The 23,375-nt window shown below is 42.7% G+C and overlaps 2 protein-coding genes across 2 annotated transcripts in view; one reads left to right on the plus strand and one right to left on the minus strand.

Annotated features, from left to right (window-relative positions):
- Positions 1–11,254, plus strand: part of LOC137560862 (beta-1,3-galactosyltransferase 5-like) — a 62,636-nt gene extending 51,382 nt beyond the window's left edge. The window contains exons 2-3 of the mRNA XM_068272017.1: positions 527–1,106; positions 10,425–11,254. Of these exons, the coding sequence (XP_068128118.1) occupies positions 533–1,106; positions 10,425–10,882 (1,032 nt within the window). The 5' untranslated portion in view covers positions 527–532 and the 3' untranslated portion in view covers positions 10,883–11,254. The remainder of the gene's footprint in view (positions 1–526; positions 1,107–10,424) is intronic.
- Positions 11,255–21,269: 10,015 nt separating this feature from the next.
- LOC137561804 (taste receptor type 2 member 8-like) lies at positions 21,270–22,196 on the minus strand. The gene has a single exon (XM_068273161.1). The coding sequence runs from the start codon at positions 22,194–22,196 to the stop codon at positions 21,270–21,272; it is 927 nt and encodes a 308-aa protein (XP_068129262.1).
- Positions 22,197–23,375: the final 1,179 nt, after the last annotated feature.

Consider the following 23,375-nt stretch of genomic DNA (forward strand, 5'->3'; position numbering starts at 1 on the left):
TAGGGCCTAGCCGTACCCTGTCACATCTTGCCATATTAGGACAAGCCACACAATGGCCACAAGGCCTAGTATCGTAGTATTTGTGGGGATGAAACATACCCAGGTGTGGAGGAGAGTAGAAGAAGGGAAGAACATGGCTGACTGGAGAAGACCCAGAAGTCTAGGAGAGCAGAAGTGGAGGATTTCTGGGAGTAGACGTGAGCAAGGTTGGACAATGAGGTGGAGAAAGAGGCAAAGGCACAAGACAGGTTAGTGAAGACCTAGGAGGAAGGGATCACAGAGACAGAGGAGGTGGTGCTGAAAAAAACTAGAGGGCTTGGAGGGAAGAGGGAATGGAGAAGAGCAGGGGGGGGGGGGGGGGTCAAAATGCTTAATATTGTCATCTTGGGAATTTAGAGACCTTTCACCAACAGTAAGCAAAACCTCTGTCACTTTACAACAGGGAGGGTCAATGAGATGCAAATCGCTCTGAGTTCATGCAGAATTATGCAAATTTATATCTTTCAATTTGTTTTTTTTTTTGCAGGAAACCATGAAAATCCGGACAGTAATTTTTCTCCAAATGATCTTGTCTACAATCGTTTTCTTATTTATTGCACAAAGAATTCTCAACCATCCCGTTAAGGAACCCGAGCCGGATCTCCAGAAAGTCCCGCCTCCACCCCAGAGACAGTCGGTGACTCTGAAAGATGAAGCATTCACTTATCATCTCAACTATTCCCAGCATCTGGCGGAGTTCCCCTTTTTGCAGAGTTATCGCTGCTCCCACTTGCTCGCTCCTCCTACTGACCCGCGACAGGAGGAAATGACTCCACTGCTGCTGCTGGCCATTAAGTCCCACCCCAGGTCCACAGCCAGGAGAAATGCATTAAGGCAGACGTGGGCCAGAGAAGGCATGGTGGAGGGATATAGGATAAGGCCTGTCTTCCTGATGGCACAAAGCGATGGTATTGGGTACATGGACTTAGTAAAGATGGAGAGCGAAGAATATAAGGATATATTACAATGGGACTTTTATGAAGACCACCATAACCTATCTCTGAAGGAGAGGTGCTTCTTAGAATGGCTACACATGAACACTTCCAATGTAGACTTTATATTCAAAGGTAAGTGGTGAGATGTACCAACTATGGTGTAATCATCATGTTACATTGGTGTCATTGGGTCCTATTGACCCACATGATTTAAAGGCATTTTATGACAAGGTGTGAAAATATCACTTGGAAAAAAACTCAAGAGAAAAAGGTAATTGCATATGGGCCTAGATGTCTCTGTCAATCAAGGGTTCTTTCAGCTGTTGCATAGGCATGATCATAGATAGCCTCACTTGCGATGTTTATCCATCTTAGCCTCTGCCCTCCTCTTCTTCTTTTGCCCTCAATTTTTCCAAGCATCAAGGATTTCTCCAAAGAATTCAGTGTTCTCATTATGTGAGTAAAGTATTTGAGTTTTTATAGTGGTATCAGCCCTTCTAGTCAACACTCTGGCCTTATTTCTGTAAGCCAGTGGTCCTCAAACTAAGGCCCGCGGGCCAAATGTGGCCCCCTGAGGTTTTTTCACTGGCCTCCAAACACAAAATGTATAACTTATAGATGTGGCCCACTGCACCTTTAAATATCAGTGGCCCACATATAGAATAGCAGTGCTGGCACCACCCATCCACATACTGTAGAACCCAGTGAGCAGTAATTCACTGGCTTCCAACTCAGCATCAGGTGACACTGCTGTCCAACTGGCCGGCAGGTTGTCACCTGGGTATGCTTCATTGTCTGCTGCACAAAGACGTTTTTCAGGTGCCGCATGACTGAATGACTGCTGCTGGAAGTTCTCCTCCAAGCATGATTGGGGGGAATCAATAACTAGACTATAATGTTTTTCCCGCATCATTTTATGTATGTTCTGGCCCCCAGCAGTCTGAAGAATTTTGACCTGGCATTTGACCGAAAAAGTTTGAGGACCCCTGCTGTAAGCATTGACTGGTTAGATCTTCTGGCAGTCCAGGGAACTCTCAGCTTTCTCCACACCCAGAATTCAAAAGCATAAATTTTTCTACGTCTAGCCTTGTTTGTAGTCCAACTTTTACAGCCATATGTTACTGCTGGGAAGAACATGGCCCTAACTATCCTGATCTCTGTTGGTAAAGTTACATTTCTATCCTTTACTATCTTGTCCAAATGTGCCATAGCTTTCCTTCCAAGTAACAAGTGTCTCATATAATCTCATGACTGCAGTCATCATCTGAGTTGCTAAGTAGACACTAATAATATTAGAGGGGGTGGGGTTACTAAGAAAAACAATACTTTCCAGAAATTGCAGATGACGTTGAAGGCTCCAAAGACTAGGTGGTGCTGCTTTCTAACTAGTTAACCACTGATGGGGTTTTGCCCGTATGGACCAGAGCAATTTTCACCTTTCAGCGCTCCTGCCTTTAATTCACCAATACATTTATCACTACTTATTACAACAAAATAATCTATATCTTGTTTTTTAACCACACCAATTAGGCTTCCTTTGGGTGTTACATTTTGCCAATGTTTTGCCCGTATGGACCAGAGCAATTTTCACCTTTCAGCGCTCCTGCCTTTAATTCACCAATACATGTATCACTACTTATTACAACAAAATAATCTATATCTTGTTTTTTAACCACACCAATTAGGCTTCCTTTGGGTGTTACATTTTGCCAAACACAAGAGGTACAAATGTTCACTCCCAGACAGCACTCTGCCATTTAGACAGGTCTGCAGACTGCCAGTCAGCCAATAAAAGGTGCAAATAACTCACACCCATGTCTACAATCCCCAATCAAACAGGAGCTGTGCAGCTCAGCCACAGACAGGAGAGAGGGCTTTGGTCGCACACAGTTGCAGACCATGTGATCAGCAGGGGACAACTCATGCAGGCAATCCCCTCACACCCCGCTCCCTAAGTAATCTGCATGCTAGGAGCTGCAAAAACAGAAGCCCAAAAATGCACAAACACTGGTGTGCATGCCAGGTGGGGCCCCCCGGCCCTTGTGTTCAGCAATCAGCTTGAAGGGGTAGTGTGGGTGATTTCCCGGGTGGTGGAAGAGCCCAGGCCCCCCACCTGTCATGTGCACCAGTGTTTGTGTGTTTTTTGGTTGGTACATTTTGCTAAGAATAATTTCATTCTAAATGCATTTTAACGTTAAATTTAATGTATATCAAATATCCAGGAGCACCACTATAGGCTTCAATCAAAGTAGTAGGTGTGCCAAGGTCCTCACCCCGGTACCCAAGGGGTCACAGTATGCACTTCACCAAAAGGACCGGCACCACGCTGTGTATCTATAGCTCTTTAAAGTTTATTAATCATGAAAGCAACAACAGACCGCTGTTTCGGCCCTTCCTTAGGCCTTTGTCAAGTTGCAAGGATCATAACGTTAAATTTAAGAAAAAAATTGAAATTTTTTTTAATTATTTCTCATAGCCTTTTCAGCCGTTATCGTTTTAAAATAATACATGCTACTGTAATTAAAACCCACATATTTTGTTTGCCCATTTATCCTGGTTATTACACCATTTAACTTATGTCCTTATCACAGTGTATGATGATAATATTTTATTTGGAAATAAAGGTGTATTTTTTTCACTAATTACAAGCCCTTATTTGCAAGAGTAACAGTAATATACCCTCATGATGTACATATAAAAATAAAAGTTGAGTCCCTAAGGTAACTATTTATATATATTTTTAAAATGTCACCTTTTTTTTTTATAAAAGTGTTTTATTTTGGTAACTGTAGGAGGGGAAGTAAGGATTAATTAACGGGGAATTTTATGTATTTTTATGTAATGGGATGTATGTAAATGTAATTATTACTACCATTAATGTTAACCACTAATGTCCCCTCCCCACACTTAATTCCTAGTGTTTACTGTGTACTGCATACACGCGTTCCAGAATGTAACGTGTATGCTTTACGTTGGCTTTTGTCAATGACCACCGGCATTCATTGATTAGCGTACTAACGGGCGGCGACAAGAGAGAACGTGTGGTGGACGACCCTCAGGAGACGAGTATCTACGTCCCTGGGACTTCACATGAAATCTGTCAGGGTGTAAATATACTGCAGGCTGTGCAGTAACCAGTTAAAGTAGCAGGCTATATAGCTATGTAGCACATGGCAGACAGAAATGATCAATCAAATGTTAATCATTTTGGGGCTAGCATGGAAATTTAGTGCAAATTGCATGCGACTTGAAATGAGACCAATCAAAAGGACAGGAAGTGGGTTTGATTGGCTGGGTGACGGGCTGCAATGAGCTTGCATGCAAGTCACAATGGTGACTATCTCTGATTATCAGTAATGGGAGAGATGGGATCAAGTGAAGGAAAGCTTTCTTCAGGTTTGTTTTGCTTTCCTGTGTAGCGTAGGGGGGTGGCGGTTGCTTTTGTTCTGGTCATGGTCAGGTCCGAATGTACACAAAACAATGATTTATAGCCAGCAAACAAATGCTTCAAGGTCATTCCGAAATGGAAAAGCGTAGATAAATCTAAATGATCCAAAAGTAAACAGGAAATTAAGGCAAAAAGGTGGAGAGAGCCAAGAGCCCAGTATAGTGCAGGACGTTCATATAGCAGCAGTGGGAATAGGAGATGTCAGATGGAAACATACTCACAAATCTGTAGTGAGGATAGGGGTAATATCCCTCCACCAAGGGTGGACAAACGCAACAAGAATAGTGTAACTGAAGCACCTACAAGTATAAAATATCTCAAACTGGTTAAAAAGGAGGTAGTGGCAAACTTACCTCACAAACGATGACCCAAATAGTACATTTCAGATAAGACTTTTAATTGTCACTTCAAAAAGGCGATGCATTTCATGGGGAGGAGCAGTCTGCTTCCTCAGGCAAAAAAAAGGGAGAATCTGTGATTGGAAATCCGTGTGTTGGGAGCTTCCGCCCAGCGCTTGGATTTCCGATTACAGATACTCCTGTTTTGCCTGAGGAAATGGGCTGCACCCCATGAAATGCGTTGCCTTTTGACTTTTTTTTAAAATGACGAAAGTATTTTCCGAAATTGACCATTTGGGTCATCATTTGCCAGGTAAGTTAACCACTCCCTCCTTTTTTAACCAGTTTTAGATATTTTATACGCACACACCAAATAAGGGTGCCAGGAAAAAAAGGACGTGGGTTATAGCTGAAATTTTAAGATATTGGCCTCAATTCTCTAACCTTTATCGAACACTTTATCAAACGTTTGATAATTAACGTCTTAAAGGTAAAATCTAATATTGAATTGACTTAGCTGTTATACATTTAATGAATGTTTTATCGATAAAACATTTGATAACTAACTAACCTTAGTGAATTCAAAATTAGATTTTACCCATGGGGTAAATGATCAAACTTTTGATAAAGTTTTTGATAAAGCTTAGTGAATTGAAGCCTATAATTATTAGGGAGGGTGGGATGTAAATAGTATTTGTTTGGGGTAAATATATGTGTATTTTGATTTTTTTTTACATTTAGATGTAGTTTTACTTTTTGCCCACAAGATGGCAACCTTGAGTTTGTTTACATGACGTCACTCTAAGCGTTATTATTATAATATATTGAGGTCTATAATGATTTTTTTTTATTGTTCATCTTTATCTGAGATAGAATAATAAATACATTAACCACTTTGTCCTCCTTGACGTAGTTCTACATCAAGGAGGACATGCGCTCTCACGGCCGTGGATCGTTAGCCCAGGAATCAATGTATCGGGCTATGGTGCCCGATCACTGATTCCTCTCCCCCGCAGAAAAAGCGACAGCTTCTCTCGGAAGCTGCTCTTTTTCTGCCTCCTATGTCCCTCTAAGCGTTGTACGCGTTGCACTCTAAGCGTTGTACGCTTAGAGTGATGTCATGTAAACAAACTCATCTTGTGGCCAAAAAGTAAAACTACATCTAAATGTAAAAAAAAAAAATCAAAATACACATATTTTACCCCAAACAAATACTATTTACATCCCACCCTCCCAAAAATGCCCACATAAAATGTTTACTAATAAAAAAAAAAACCATTACAATAAAAAAAAAAAGCACATAAATATTTACCGAAGAGTCTAAACTTTTTAAATATCTATGTAAAGATGAAATATTTTTTTTTTTTTTTTTATAAGCTTGTAAATAGTGATGGATGCAAAACGGAAAAAATGCTCTTTTATTTCCAAATAAAATATTGTTGCCATACATTGTGATAGGGACATAATTTAAACTGTGAAATAACCGGGACACATGGGCAAATACAATACGTGAGTTTTAATTATGGAGGCATGTGTTATTTTAAAACTATAATAGCCGAAAACTGAGAAATAATGATTTTTTTTCAGTTTTTTTCTTATTCTTACTGTTAAAATGTATTTACAGTAAGGTAGCTCTTAGCAAAATGTACCACCCAAAGAAAGCCTAATTGGTGGTGGAAAAAAAAAGATATAGATTAGTTAATTGTGATAAGTAGTGATAAAGTTATAGGCTAATGAATGGCAGGGTGAACATTGCTCGGATGTATAAAGTGAAAACGACCGAGGGCTTAAAGAGAAACTCCCACCAAGAATTGAACTTTATCCCAATCAGTAGCTGATACCCCCTTTTACATGAGAAATATATTGCTTTTCACAAACAGACCATCAGTGGGCGCTGTATGACTGATTTTGTGCTGAAACCCCTCCCACAAGAAGCTCTGGGACCGCGGTACTTTTGGCAGTTTGTTACAATGTAACAAGGTTCACAGACAGGAAATAGCTGTTTACAGCTGTCTCTAACAGCCAAACCAGCTAGGAGCAGATACATCACCAGCCAGCAGTAACAATGTCACCATGTAATAAATGTCAGAATGTAAATCGGGGAGAGGAAAGATTTTACAATGAGCAAACACTGACTAAATCATTTATACATAATTATTGTAAAAATGAAGCACTTTTTTGATTACATTATTTTCACTGGAGTTCCTCTTTAAGTGGTTAAAATAACTATATTAAAAAGGGCAAAATATCGTCTATTACAAAAAAAACAAAAATATATGTACAACCTAGTTTGCAACCTAGTTACATTACATACATTCACCAACCCAGTGATTACGCTGGGCGACTGTTTACTTGTCTAAGGCCCCGTTCAGACTGCAGAACGCGGACCGCAACGCATGCGGACCGCATGCGGACCAACGCACGCCATCCGCGTTCGTATGTGTTGCGTGGCTGATCCCATCACTGAAAAGTGAATGGGACAGCCACACGTTTTTACAAAAAATGCGTGCAGCATGCGTTCCCGGACCGCACAGGTCCGGAACGCATGCAGTGTGAACATCAGACATTGCACTGCATGCAATGTCTGATGTCGTGCGTGTCGGCCACCTGCACGCGTTTCCAAAACGTGGCTGGAAACGCGTGCAGTGTGAACGGGGCCTAACCGGTTTAACTAGACAAAATGGATATCTAATGCATAGAAAAAGATTTTATCCATACTCGATGTTACACTTTCTGATGATGTTTTGTCACGACCTTTGAACTTTAATTGCTTGCCTCTGAAGAAGTGGCTCTTGTATTGACTGTGAAACGTGCGTCAGACCAATCACTGCACACCAACATGACATATGGATTTTTAACAAATTTGTTATATTGGTTTATTACTCAATGACTATAATTAAAGAGACTCTGTAACGTCAAAAAGATCCCCTGGGGGGTACTCACCTCGGGTGGGGGAAGCCTCCGGATCCTAATGAGGCTTCCCACGCCGTCCTCTGTCCCACGGGGGTCTCGCTGCAGCCCTCCGAACAGCCGGCGACAGAGCCGACTCTCAGTTCAATATTTACCTTTGCAGGCTCCAGCGGGGGCGCTGTGGCTGCTCTCGGCTCCGAACTACACGGAAATGTCCGCTCTACTGCGCAGGCGCCGGAAACTTGCGCCTGCGCAGTAGAGCAGACCCGACGGCGATCGGGTATTTCCGTGTAGTTTGGAGCCGACAGACGTCAGAGCGCCTGCGCAGGAGCCAGGAAGGTAAATATTGACGTCATTATTCTCGGAGGGCTGCAGCGAGACCCCTGAGGGACGGAGGACGGCGTGGGAAGCCTCATTAGGATCCGGAGGCTTCCCCCACCCGAGGTGAGTACCCCCCAGGGGATCTTTTGATGTTACAGATCCTCTTTAAAGTGAACCTCCAGACTAAAAATCTACTCAGCAGCACTGAAAAGGCTTGGTGTTTCTTGAACAGGTCCACAGCATCAGAACTTTGTTTTTCTTACTCAAGCCTCATTTTTAGCTGCACAGAAGCTGAGCTCCACCCCAAGAAATCTGCCTGGGCATTTTCCCCTGATGCTGTGCAAAGCATGGTGGGATTTCTGATGTTGTTGTTCTCGTAGCAACTGGGAGGGGTGATCAGGACACAGGACAGTTGGAACTGTGTCTCATGCTCCCTGTCACCTCCTTTTAACCAAAAATCCATACCTACATTTTTAACCAAAAAGATGGCTGCCCCCATGAAATCACAAACTTTTGCCTGTTCTTTTAAAACAGTGTGGGTAAGATATGTAATTACCTATATATTTTAATTCACATCATTAATGTAACTTAATGACAGTATGTTTGTTTAGGCTCAAGTTCCTCTTTAAAAGTTACATTTTATAATCACTGTATGGGCCCTTTTCCACTTGCGGCGATTGCGATGCTGAATCGCAAAATCGCAAATCGCTAGTGATTTTTAAATCGCTAGGGTTTGCTAAATAACATAGGAATCGCGGTAGGTAACTTCCACTACCGCGATTCAATTCTTTACTAAAATGCGATTGTGCCAGGGAGCGATATTTTTGCCATGATTTTGCTATGCTATGCAGTGCATAGCAAAATCGCAATCGCCGGGAAAAATTAGGATTTTTCTGAATCGCAATCGCTAGCGTTTAGCGCAATTGCTAGCGATTGCTAGCGGAAACGGGCCCTATTATTGATTGTGGACCTGAAAACCCTAATTTCCTTGTTTTCTTGTTATCTATGTTGCCATAGTGACCAGAGGTGTGGTCAGCTTATTACATTAAAGTGTACCTGAGACATAACGACCACAAGCATTTATACTTACCTGAGGCTTCCACCAGCCCCATGAGGAGCATGGGCTTGACATCATAGTGTGGGAGCCTTGTTGCATTGTGGGAAATAATGGCTGTTTCCAACTGCCAAGCAACCAGAGTCTCCCTCATATGCATATGTATATCTATTAAAAAAAACAAAAACCTTTTAGCCTATCACATTGTTAGTGGGTGTGGTTATAGATATTGGCATTTGGTGCTGTCTGTTTTTTTCATGTCTGCCAGTAGTAAAGATGCTGACCTGCAGGCTGATTTTGGATCAAACAATATGAACAAATGACATGGCGAATATCAATCATTTCTTGATCTCTCTTCTATTTTCTAACTTCTTACTTTGCAATGTATTTTTTCCCCTTTTCGCTAAAGTTCCTTTTTAAAGAGACTTTGTAACACAATTTTGAGCCTTATTTCTTCTATCCTATAAGTTCCTGTTCTAATGTGCTCTGGCATACCGCAGCCTTTTCTAGTTGCACTGTCTCTGTAATAAATCTTATCTTCTCTCCTCTGTCGGCTCTGTCGGGCTCAGGCTGGAATGTGTGGAATGTGCAGCACTGCTTGTGATAGGCAGAACCTTTACACACCCTCTCCAAGCTCTCCTCTCAGCCTATCACACTCTGGTTAGCAGCCATGTCTTTTGTTTGTAAACACTGCCTAAAACTGTTAATTACAAGCCAGGATTGCAGCAGGGAGTGGCAGAAACAGCACAGAGGGGCCCAGGAGAACATAATGAATAGAATGGTATGCTTTTTATCGTAAGAATTTTAGAGTACAGATTCTCTTTAAGTTAAAGCGGACCCAAACCAAACATTTTTTTAATTCAAAATATTTAGTTGCACCACTCTGACACATACAAAGATAAATGAACACTCCTTCAAGCCTATGAGCATTTCAGTGCATGCTTTTCACCCTTCTGTTTTCATAACTAGGGTTATACAGGTGGCAGCCATTACTTCTGAGCTTAGTATGCGGCTTTAGATCATGGGTGTGTTTGTCATCAGCTACCCTCCCTCACAGGGGTGTCGTCTATGTGAAATCACCTCCCCTGTGACATCATCAGTAGCAGCCTGTGTTTTGTTTTTGTTTTTTTCTCCTCCACCAGTCTGCCGGATTCTGTACCGGCAATATGAAAGTAAGGGAGGGGTTCCTCCAATAAATGTAAAATATTTTATATTTGTCATCATGCAGCTGAAAAAAAGGCTGCTATTTATTATTATAATTTAGAAAATAGATTTTATTCCTGAAATCTTGTATTTTTAATTTGGGTCCACTTTAACCTATAACTCCTCAGTATTTTTTTTCCTAGCCTGTGAATCACTTTTATATATTTATTTTTCAGGTGACGATGATGAGTTTGTGAACCCTGCCGCCTTAGTTCGATACATTAAGGAACGCGGAACGCCATACGTTATGCACGGCGCGGTGCAGCACCACTCTGTTGTCATGCGGAGCACCAAATACCAGATCTCTACAGCCTTGTTCCCATACCCCAAATATCCCAACTTCCTCTCTGGTGGTGGTTACCTCTTCCCAGGCCCCTCAGTGAGGCACCTCCACCGGGCGTCACAGACTCTTCCCGTCTTCCCATTGGACGATGTGTATTTTGGCTTCCTGGTTTTGGCGGCCAACCTCTCCTTGCGAGACGAGAAGCGATTTTATGTGTGGGGGCTGGACTTTAATGCCTGTCTGTACCAGCAAGCTCTGGTGGTCCACAGAGTCGAATTGGAAAAGTTATTAAAAGTGTGGGCGACAGTCCTAACAACAGTGTGTAAAGACAACAAGGCCCCCATTAAGTGACTACAGCAGGAGGACCTCGGGGGTCCACAAAACATGCTCAGGGGAGTCACTGAACGTTACAAGAACTCTGAAACTTTATCCACAGAGGAGCTCTGGAGAATGCTGCTCTTACAATGTATTTATAATACCAGCGTTATGGGACTTTTGCTAAGAACAACATATTGCACATTTCTTTCCAGACACTGGGACTGTAAAAAAAAGCCATAGCAGTAACTTCCGTAAATTATTATCTTTTATAGTATTTATTTTCTAACAAAATTCTGAGGTATAAAAATGGGACTGGCCAAAAATTGCAAGTCAGTCCCTCTTTTAGGACTGATATATACAGATCTGTGATAATATATTTAATTTTCTACTGAAAAATGTGTTTTACTGACCCTAAATCAAATAAATTGATATGTTTCTTAAAAAAAACGAATGATGATAGAAAGGACCAGTGTGGTCTGAATGATAAAACTGCATCTTTTGATTCTGAATTCCTTGTGATATGCATGGGGAGGGGTGTGGTGGGGGTGTGGCTAGAGGTGTGGAAGGGGCATGTCATAAAGTGTCCCTATTTCTTATCTAAAAAAGTTGGGAGTTATGGGCCATCGTAGCTCAGATGGGGCCCGGTCATGTGATTATGCTGACTGATGATAGCTGACTCCACTGGCCGGGGGGAAATTATCTAAAGCTCATCGGTCTTGGCTCACACACGCCTGCTGCTTCTGTTCAGACCCAAATCATCCAGACCCAACTTAAAGTACAGGGGGAGGAGTCGATTTGAACAATGTAGGCTCACACACGCCTGCTGCTTCTGTTTACACCCAGATCATCTTGATACAATACAAAGCACAGAGGAAGGAGGACATTTGCATGACCTAGGCTGCAGTACTGAATATCCTCCTCGTGTGTGATAAGTCCTTTTCCTGGGAGTAGCATATATAGAAATAAAGGGTGATGCTAATTTCAAGCCCAACCCATACTTATTAAATAAGAGAAATCTTAGAGTACAAAGTACTTTATTAATCACTTTATTATGTTTAAATAACAAACAGGTGCCAAAATCGTGTTCTTTAAACACAAAATAACATTTAAAAGTTAATAAAAACAGGAAAGTTAACTGAAAAGCATTTCAGCATGAGATGATCGCACTCTCGGCAGTTCCCGGGGATAGGAAGGCAAAAGATCCTGTATAGAATCACCGTTCATAAATCCGCAAGGACTACTGTATAATGTAAGCCAGTCACCTGTGTACCTGGAGGCAGATTACGTTATGCCTGATACACACCATGCAATTCCCCCTCAGATAGACAGTTGAATAGATAATTTCCAACAGGTTCAATTTGATTTCCGATCATATTTCTGATCGTTTTTCCAATCACTTCTATACAAAATCAATCAGAAAAAACAACCGGAAATCAGATCGGATCTGATAGAAACTATTTATTCGACCGTCTATCTATCCACAGGAAATTGTATGGTGTGTACCAGGCAGTAGATACTCCCCTTAGTAGAGGGAACCTCCGGATAATGCTAAGGCATCCCCATCCCCCTTGAGCCCGCCGCTCCAGTGCTGGGACCCTCTGAATCTATTCAGCAAGGGCTTGTGTAATAGGCTTGCACAGCCACGCTCCCAATAATGAACACGTGCGGCCACGCTATGCAGGCGCAAACAGGCCTACGCAGTCTCATGGAGGTGCTTGAGCATGGAGGGGAGGATGACCAGCGGTGGCCTCAAGAAGGATCGAAACTCTTTAACTTTTTCTTTTTTAACAACTTGACCAATACAGTTAGCAGAGCAGGATCTTCCATCAGGCAACCTAGGCAGGTGCTTGGGGCCTAGTGTGCATCAAGGGGCTCACCTGCCACCTTCTTTGACCTCTCTCCACTTTAGCTTACCAAAACGACCACAAGGGGGCAATTTTCATATTTCAGTGCTCCTCCCATTTATTTGCTAAAAACTTTACCACTACTAAAATAATCTATATCTTGCTTTTTTTTGCCACCAATTAGGCTTTCTTTGGCTGGTACATTTTGCTAAGAATTATTTTATTCCATATGCATTTTAACAGGAATAATAAGAAAACAAATGGAAAAAAAATCATTATTTCTCAGTTTTTAGCCATTATAGTTTTAAAATAAAATGTGCTACTGTGGATAAAAGCCACACATTCCATTTGCCCATTTATCCTGGGTATTACAACATTTAAATGATGTCCCTAGTACAATGTATGGCGACAATATTTTATTTGGAAATAAAGGTTTCTTTTTTTCAGTTTTATTCGTTTACACTACAACAGTAATTACAAGCCCTTATTTGCAAAAATCAAAGTAATGTACCCTTGAGAGATACATATTAAAAAGTTAAGTACCTATGGTAATTACCGGTATTCATGTTTTTTTTTTTTTTATTTAAATATGATTGGAGGGAGAAACGTATATCTACGCCCCTGGAACTAAAATGACACCTTAAGGGGCGTAGATATATTGTAACCAGACAGATAAGGCAAACCTTGGGTTATAATTCAAATTCTTAACTGAAAGGGAAGCCTCTGTCCTCCTGACCCCTGCCTGGGACTCTCCTCCTGAACATTGGGGCCACGCCCCTCTTCTGGCCATGGGCGTGCTGCACTCTTGCAAGTTTGGCTGCACCCGCACAAGCGGCTCCAACTTGCTGCACAGGCGTGCCAGTACTCACGCAGGCGCAATATGGCCACGCTCTCGTCTGTAGAGAAGCCTGATCCCCAATGTCACTACTGACAAGCCCTTGTCCGAATTCTTCTGCGGGTCCGTGCTCGACAACAAGCGACTAGAGGAAGCAAGGGATTAAGTACAGTGGGAGGGCATTGCAGGAAGTGACGTGAGCAGTGGAACGCAATGTCTGGACCGGCAAGGAGGTGAGTAATTGCTTCCCTTCTCCTCTCTTAACGTAATGCTGGGCAACTAGCTGGAGTGGGAGGGCGGACGGTGAAACCCCAGGTGAGGGAGGGGGTCTGACCCCCTCTCTCCACCGCTGTGCCTGCTGCTCCCCCTTCTTGGCTGCTATGCCCTCCAGCTCTGTGTCCCCCCACCCACGGCTAGGTGGGCGCCACCCCCCCTTACACTTAATTGGTGGTTGAACATGATGCATTTAGCAAGCAGTAAGCATACACAGTACGGCTAGAGGATTGCATGGAGTTTCTGGGGACGCAAAAATCTCCACCTACCGACTGGTTTCGCTCTTGCGCACTTCATCAGGGTGTTGACCATCCGCTTAATGAGTAGGTAATCATCAGTCAGCATTATCGCATGGCAGAGCTGAGCTCCATTGGAATCAGATTAGAACCAGGAAACGTGCATTTCTTACATCAGAGGAGAACCATTGGTGTCGGGATGTCGAATGCCATCAAGGGAAGGTGTGAGTCATCAACTACAACCCATATCTCCATTTCTCAGCCCATCCTAACCACTGACATGGATATTGCCCTTGGGGGCTGGCATTCTACACCTGTGGGTTACCCTGAGTATGTTCTAATTGGTTTTGGCTGCTCTACATGCAAAGGATAAGTCCTTACAGTCTCCTGTCCCTTCTTCCACTCACCTAAGTTCCTCTTTTTGGCCTGATGTACAGAACTGTATATATAAATATATTCATTTATTTTTACATTGTGCCACTTTATTTCTTTAATTGTCTGCATTACTGCCTTGCTAATATGAAGGAAGATTATTGATGGGAGATAGGACCAATGTCATTTCAGAAATAAATACATGTTAACCAGTTGGTTATGGGATAGGATATAATCATAGTTACAATAGAGATAGGGTGAAGAGTTAGCGTTTGGATACAGGTTGGTCACAGAATAGAATTTGATTATGATTAGTCAGGGGAAGGGAAGGTTAGAATCTGGGGGGGGATGGAGGTTCAGATGTGTTGTTGGTTAAGGTTGGGACTGAGTTTACGAGGCTGGGATTAGGGGGTTGACTTATAGCGCATGTTAAATAAGGGCTTGGTGTAATTGCCTTCTTAAAACAGAAGGAAATTTGCAATAATTCAGTTATAAATGAACATTTGTGGTTACCCACAATGCACACCTACTAAATATGCAAATTATCCCTTTCCGCCCTTGGTAAGCCAAGCAAGCATCCAGAACCGCTGGTTTATAGCAAGCCTATAGCTTTAAGTTTTACACAGCCATATCAAACCTGCCATGTACTGATGAGGACCAAAAGTCCGAAACAGGCTGTCTACATGTGGGTTTGATATGGCTGTGTAAAACTTAAAGCTATAGACTTGCTATAAACCAGCAGTTCTGGGTGCTTGCTTGGCTTACCAAGGGCAAAGAGGGATAATTTGCATATTTAGTAGCAGTGTGTTGTGGGTAACCACAAATGTTCATTTATAACTGAATTATTGCAAAATTCCTTCTGTTTTAAGAAGGCAATTACACCAAGCTTTGCTTTTTTAGTAGGAGGGCTTTTTGGTTCCTTTTATCCCCCTATACATTCCGAGTGGTTTGGGTCACCCTGAGCTGCTTGGTTACTCTGTTAAATAAGGGCGCGAGGGAAAAAGGATGCGTGGTGAGGCCAAAATGTCAAAATATCGTACATACAGTACTGTAGCAATGTTTTTATGTTTTTTCTATGAATGTATCCATTAGCCTAATAAATATGGTAAAATAACGGTATTAATAATGGGGTGAAACGAAAATAAGTGTAAATTAGAAAAAACATGTTATGTACCGAATGAACATGGAAAAATATTTAAAGTGGTAATGACAATGGTAAAACCCTGGTAAATATTACCGATATTATACTACAACTAATATAACTTCCTCTCCCACAGACCCATCTCCCCTCTGATGCCTAACCCTAAACCCCCCTTCCTGACGCCTAACCTTAAACCCCCCTTCCTGATGCCTAACCCTAAACCCCCCTTCCTGATGCCTAACCCTAAACCCCCCTTCCTGACACCTAACCCTAAACCCCTCCTTCCTGATGCCTAACCCTAAACCCCCCTTCCTGACGCCTAACCCTAAACCCCTCGTTCCTAATGCCTAACCTTAACACCCCCTTTCCTGACGCCTAACCCTAAGACCCCTTTATCCCAGTCAGTAGCTGATACCCCCTTTTACATGAGAAATCTTTTCCTTTTCACAAATGGATCATCAGGGGGCGCTGTATGGCTGATATTGTCGGCGCTATATAAATACTAAATAATAATAATAATAATATTGTGTTGAAACCCCTCCTACAAGAAACTCTGAGGACCATGGTACTCCTGGCAGTTTCCTGTCTGTGAACCTTGTTGCATTGTGGGAAATAGCTGTTTACAGCTGTTTCCAACAGCCAAAAAAGCATGCAGCAGCTACACCACCTGCCAACAGTAAAAATGTCACCATGTGATAAATGTCAGAATGTAAATCAGGGATTTAAAAGATTTTACAATGGGCAAATCATTTATACATAATTATTGTAAAAATGAAGCACTTTTTTTATTACATTGTTTTTCACTGGAGTTTCTCTTTAAGGAAATCTTACAGGACCCAGCATACTTAGCAGGGTTATAACTATAAATCATGAGGCCCCTCCAATGGTTACACCCTTTCACCTGCCAACACCTTGTGACCCTCACAGCCTGGGGGACCATCTCACGAGGGTCATATAACAAGTGTGGCCATCGTGATTTTCACACCCATAAAAAGTGTAGCCAGAAAAACACCTGATCTGAAGGATGGAGCCCTTTATCAGAGGGAGTGACGTAGCAGTTGGGGCCCCCTTACAGCGCTGGGTCCCCTTGAGGTCACAGGGGCTGATCCCCTCCAGTTACGCCCCTGACATCCAGGGCATGTGTTGTTTGAAAGTCTGCCTTCTGCCAGACGTTTCAGACTCATAAAGACTAAGACGCATAGGTTGAGGAATGGATTGTATCCCTTAGCTATCACTATGTTAAAGAACAAGCGACACCCATGCTAACCTAGAAATAAAAAACACATATATAAGTAGATAAATACTACTCCTACCTACATAACAGATGTATTGCACTGTCCACGCTATGATTCCTGTGAGTTTTATAAAAGACTAGCTGATTGCCAGGCGTTGCCTGGGTATGTATTTGGCTGGTGTTGGCTCCGCATACTTTTTCTATCCCTAACACACAATGGGTATTATTCATAAAGCATTTCCGCATGCAGAAATGCTAAAAACAGCTGACTTTACCGACCACTCGGCAAAGTCAGCATTCATAAAGGCTCTTTCCGCATGAAAAAAAGACATACCGAGCAGAGTGATAAATCACCGCCTTGTGCGGTGATTAACGGAACAAATGTAGCAAAATGTTAATTCATAAAGAATACCGCCAGCGGTGTCAGGTCGGAAAGTCCCGCTCCCTCTGATGTGGCGATAACAATGTAAGTGAATGGAGACACACAGACCTCCCAGGCAGCTGCAGCAGAGCGGAACACGGAGAAATGTATCAACTCGGCAGCTTCCGTGTCTCCGCCTGCCTACCGCCTGCCTACCGCCAGCCTAGTTCGGGGAATCTCCGCACTGCCACCGCACCTACACACTTCTTTATGAATGCCCACCAATTACTCAATGACCAAGTTTGTGAGCTTTGTGGTCTTTGGCATCAATAATTTGCATTGAAATGAAAAACATCTGATTGGCTGTTTGTGGCTCCACCCGCATTTCTGAATTTGAACCCTAGTCACCCAATGATCAACTGTACCAGGTTTGAGGCCTGTGCCATTAACAGTGCAAGAATGGCAGTAATTAAATATTCCCATTGAGAAGCAATAGGTGAAGTTTGATTCACTTTTGTAGGCTCCACCCACTTTTCTGAATATAAAACCCAGTCACCCAGTGACCAACTGTGCAAAGTTTGAGATCCCTGCCATTAAGAGTGTAAGAATGGCTGCAGTGTACATTTTCCCAGTGAAATGTGTATTTGTCTCTGCCCACTGAAGACCCGGCATTGCCCGTGTATGTATTTTACTGATTTGGGCCCCGCCCACTTTTTCTAACCCTAACACACAAGCACTCAATGACCAAGTTTGTGAGCTTTGGGGTCTTTGGCATCAATAATTTGTATATTCCGATAGAAATTAAACAAATCTGATTGGCTGTTTGTGGCTCCACCCCTCGCCAGTCACCCAATGACCAACTGTAGCAGGTTTGAGGCATTTGCTATTAACAGTGTAAAAATGGCAGCAATTTAAATATTCCCCTTGAAAATCAACAGGTGAATTTTGATTGGCTATTATAGGCTCCACCCACTTCCCTGAATATTAATCTCAGTCACCCAGTGACCATCTGGGCTAAGTTTGAGATCCCTGCCAATAACAGTGCAGTTTACATTTTCCCAGTTAATGACCCTGCCATTAACGGTGTAAGAATGGATGCAGTTTATATTTTCCCAGTGAAATTTATTTTTGGCTCCGCCTGTTTTTTGTAACCTGGACACACAGTCACTCGAAGACCATGTTTGCGAGCTTTGGGTCTTTAGCATCAATTTGTATTTTCCCAGTGAAATGAAACAATTCTTATTGGCTGTTTGTGGCTCTGTCCCCTTTTCTGAATTTGAACCTCAGTAACCCAATGACCAACAGTGCAAGAATGGCAGCAATTGTAATATTCCCCTTGAAAATCAATAGGTGAATTTGGATTGGCTTTTGTAGGCTCCACCCACTTTTCTGAATAATAATCCGAGTCACCCAGTAATCAGCTGTGCAAAGTTTGAGAACCCTGCCATTAACAGTGAAGAAGGGCTGCAGTTCACATTCTCCCAGAGAAATCTGTTTTTGACTCCACCCAGTTTTTGTAACCTTGATTCACAGTCACTCAATGAGCAAGTTTGTGAGCTTTCGGGTTTCTGGCATTAAAATTGTGCTAATGGAAGCAGTTTATCCAAAAAAGAAATGTGACTGTTTGTGGCTCCACCCCTTTAGTGAATTTGAACGACTAACTGTAGCAGGTTTGAGGCCTCTGGCATTAGCAGTGTAAGAATGGCAGCAGCTTCAATATTCCCCCTGAAAATCAATAGGTGACTTTTGATTGGCTCTTGTAGGCTCCACCTACTTTTCTGAATATTAATCCCAGTCACCCAGTGACCATCTGTGCAAAGTTTGAGAACCCTACCATTAACAGTGTAAGAATAGCTGCAATTTATATTTTCCCATGTAAAAAGTTAGTTGTGTAGTGTCTAACCTTGACATGCAGTCACTCAATGACCAAGTTTATGAGATGTGGGGTATTTGGCATCATCAATAAGTTGCATTTTCCCATTGCAATTAAACAAATCTGTTTTTGGCCCACTCCCTTTTCAGCATTTAAACCCCAGTCTGCCAGTGACTGACTGTACCAGATTTGAGGCCTCTGCCATTAAGAGTGTATGAATGGCAGCAATGTAAATATTCCCCTTGAAAATCAAAAGGTGAATTTTGATTGGCTGTTGTAGGCTCCACCCACTTTCCTGAATATTAATACCAGTCACCCAGTGGCCAACTGCGTCAAGTTTGAGAACCCTGCCAATAACAGAGTGGCTGAAATCAATCTAACAAATCTGATTGGCTGTTTGTGGCTCCACCCCCTTTAGTGAATTTTGACCCCAGTCAGCCAATTATTGATTGTATCAGGTTTGAGGCCTCTGCAATTAACAGTGTAAGAATGATAGCAATGTAAATATTCCCCTTGAAAATCAATAGGTGAATTTTGATTGGCTGCTGTAGTCTCTACCCACATTTCTGAATAATAATCCCAGTCACCCAGTGGCCAATTGTGTCAAGTTGCATTTGTATAAGTATAAGAATGGTAGCCGTTTAAATATACCCTTTGAAAATCAAAAGGTGAATTTTTATTGGCTGTTGTAAGCTCCACCCACTTTCCAAAATCTTAATCTCATTCACCCAGTGACCAACTGTGCAAAGTTTGACAACCCTGCCATTAACGGTGTAAGAATGGCTGCAGTTTATATTTTCCCCATAAAATCTGTTTTTGGCTCCACCCACTTTTTGTGACTTGACACACAGTCACTCAATGACCAATTGTGTGAGCTTTCAGGTTCCTGGCATCAAAAATGTGCGAATGGAAGCAGTTTATCCACCAAGGAAACCTTATTGGCTGTTTGTGGCCACGCCCCTTTAGTGAATTTGGACCCCAGTCACCCAATGACCGACTGTAGCAAGTTTGAAGCCTCTGCCATTAACAGAGTAAGAATGGCAGCAGTTGAAATATTCCCCTTGAAAATCAATAGGTGAATTTTGATTTGCTGTTGTAGGCTCCACCCACTTTCCAGAATCTTAATCTCATTCACCCAGTGACCAAGTGTGCCAAGTTTGAAAACCCTGCGATTAACAGTCTAAGATTGGCTGCAGTTTACAATAATTAAATGGCTGCAATTTCATTGGCTGTTTTATGCTCCGCCCACTTTTCCGGGGTTTTGAAACTGTGCCAAGTGTAGGAACTCTGGCTTTATTACTGTGAGAATGGCAGCCTTTTCCATTTTTTCCATTGACATGAATGGGTGAAATCTGATTTGCTGTTTGTAGCTCCGCCCAAGTGTGCAGGGGGGCCGCAAGACCCCCAGAACATATCATCCCAGGTAGTAAGGGATCTGTATACCAAGTTTTGTTCAAATCGGTCAAGCCATTTTTGCGTGATCGCGGCACATACATACATACACACACACACACACACACACACACACACACACACACACACACACACACACACACATACCCACATCCGATTTTACATATATAGAAAAGCAGAGAATCCCATTCTAGGCAGTTTCCATCGTGGTTACCTTTGAATGAAGCTAATCCTGACATCATTTCCTCCCTCACTCTTTTTTGCTCCTCTTGTTAATTGTGTATTCGTTACCCGCCCTCCTCCCAGAGTCTTCAGACACTCCCACTAGGGTCTATACTAGGAAGAGCACTGTCTTATGTCATTAGAAGGAGGGGGAAATAAAGGGAAGAGGAGGAATATGTTATAGATAAAAAGACCCCCAGCATGCAAATGTTTTGCCAGCTGATGGCAATGGCAATTAAAGGGCCAGTGCTCCTAAGGTATGTGATAACTCCAAGTCATAACAGTAGAACAAGTTTTGAAAGCTTTTGAATGCAGGATTAGCATCTTTATCACTTAATACACAAAGACCAGTTGCTGTTGAAATTAGATTTTTTTTGGGTGACAATCCCGCTTTAAATGCTTCTGAATGGTAAGTTTGACCTGGTATATTATGATGATGTAGTTTATATTGGATGGGGGCAAGTGCAATACAATGTATATATGTTGTCTTTGTTTTTATCCTCTCTTGTTTATTTTGTACTGGAGATTGCGCTTACATTTTTTTTGTTGTACTGTACAATGTTCTTTGTACAATGACAATAAGGATTTCTGATTCTGATAGACCAACTCAGAATATTTAGAAGGGTTTATCAGGGCAACATTTGCCAACAAGGCAGCATGCGGTGAGTTCTTCAAGCCTTTTATCCAGTTTGGAGTTTCCTTTGATGAGGTTAAAAGATGTGACCGCATTTAGAAATGATGCCACAATTTGGAATATATAGATCCTCATACTGATGCTCCTGTTCAGAATGAACGAGTTTATGAAGAAGAATAAGAAGGCATTGAGGATGAACAACGAAGAAACGATCTTCACCACATGGACATGTGGTCTCACTCTTGGTCCTCCACCATTTCCAGCCTGGATGTCAATGTTCTTTATATGATGGCAAAGATGGACAACAATTAAGAAGGTCGAAAGTAGACTGACTAGAAGGCCAAGCCCAGTATAAACACCATAGGCTGAATATCGAATGATTTTTTCATGGTGACTTTGATCACTAAGAGTTGTATTTTTATCAGAAAGGCTGAAATGGTGTTTTGTGCTGCGCGACTCCACAAAAAAGCTCAGCAGAAATGAACCCAACAGCGAAGATGTGAGAAGCCAAGGAAGGACACGTGGGAATCTCAACTGGAGGTGATGGTAGAATCTGTGGTGGATCTGGACAATTTTTAAGCAGTAGTGAAGGCACAGCCAGGCGGACAGCCAGAGCTTAGAGGAGGACAAAGTCAGGAACAGGATGGTGGTAAACTGTCTATAAGGATTTCCAAAGGCACCATGCAGGTAATAATGAACAAAGCTGTAGGTTTGACGCAGGTCATCTAGAATACTCAACACACACAGCCAGAAAATGATTCTCTCCGTTAAAGAGAGAGACTTGTTCTTTTTCCAGTTCAGGAGGCTGACTAGGGCGATGAAAATGTTTTCTGAAGCAGGGACCAGAAAAAAGATAAAGCCCAGAATTTCTAAAATTGGAGGAGGCGTATTTTTTATGTTGTTATTCATGGCAGAGTGGTGATAGTTCAGTAGCTCGTTGTGACACCTGCTGTCCCCGGGTTCGGAGTCAGAGCGGTGTGAGTTCAGGAGCTCGTTGTGACATCTGCTGTCCCCGGGTTCGGAGTCAGAGCAGTGTGAGTTCAGGAGCTCGTTGTGACATCTGCTGTCCCCGGGTTCGGAGTCAGAGCGGTGTAAGTTCAGTAGCTCGTTGTGACACCTGCTGTCCCCGGGTTCGGAGTCAGAGCGGTGCAAGTTCAGTAGCTTGTTGTGACATCTGCTGTCCCCGGGTTCGGAGTCAGAGCGGTGTAAGTTCAGTAGCTCGTTGTGACACCTGCTGTCCCCGGGTTCGGAGTCAGATCGGTGCAAGTTCAGTAGCTTGTTGTGACATCTGCTGTCCCCGGGTTCGGAGTCAGAGCAGTGTGAGTTCAGGAGCTCGTTGTGACATCTGCTGTCCCCGGGTTCGGAGTCAGAGCGGTGCAAGTTCAGTAGCTTGTTGTGACATCTGCTGTCCCCGGGTTCGGAGTCAGAGCGGTGTAAGTTCAGTAGCTCGTTGTGACACCTGCTGTCCCCGGGTTCGGAGTCAAAGCGGTGCAAGTTCAGTAACTTGTTGTGACATCTGCTGTCCCCGGGTTCGGAGTCAGAGCAGTGTAAGTTCAGAAGCTTGTTGTGACATCTGCTGTCCCCGGGTTCGGAGTCAGAGCGGTGTGAGTTTAGTAGCTTGTTGTGACATCTGATACCCCCCAGGTTTAGAGTCAGAGCAGTGTAAGTTCAGAGGCTTGTTGTGACATCTGCTGTCCCCGGGTTCGAAGTCAGAGCGGTGTGAGTTCAATAGCTCGTTGTGACATCTGCTGCCCCCTGGTTCTGAGACACACTGTTCATATGACCTGATTTAAAGCCGGTAAATCCTGATACAAGAAATCTGAAACTTGTGCAATGCAAATGCCGTGCCTAAAATAAAACACAAAACAAGGAAGTCTGGAGGGAGAGACCTATCCATGTATCGGATTTGCTCTTTTGTGAAAAGTATGCCATATACTGTAAGTGACATACGGAGGTGGAGTCCCATTAGAATAAGTGTGCTCTGCAAGGTCCCCACTCTCACCCAGGTGAAGGTCTGGATTTACCATAAGGCAATGTAGGCACGTGCCTACAGGCGCCTGATGGTGGAAAGGTGGCTTACTCCGCTCT

The sequence above is a fragment of the Hyperolius riggenbachi genome, chromosome 3 (assembly GCF_040937935.1).
Source record: "Hyperolius riggenbachi isolate aHypRig1 chromosome 3, aHypRig1.pri, whole genome shotgun sequence".
NCBI classification, from domain to species: Eukaryota; Metazoa; Chordata; class Amphibia; order Anura; family Hyperoliidae; genus Hyperolius; species Hyperolius riggenbachi.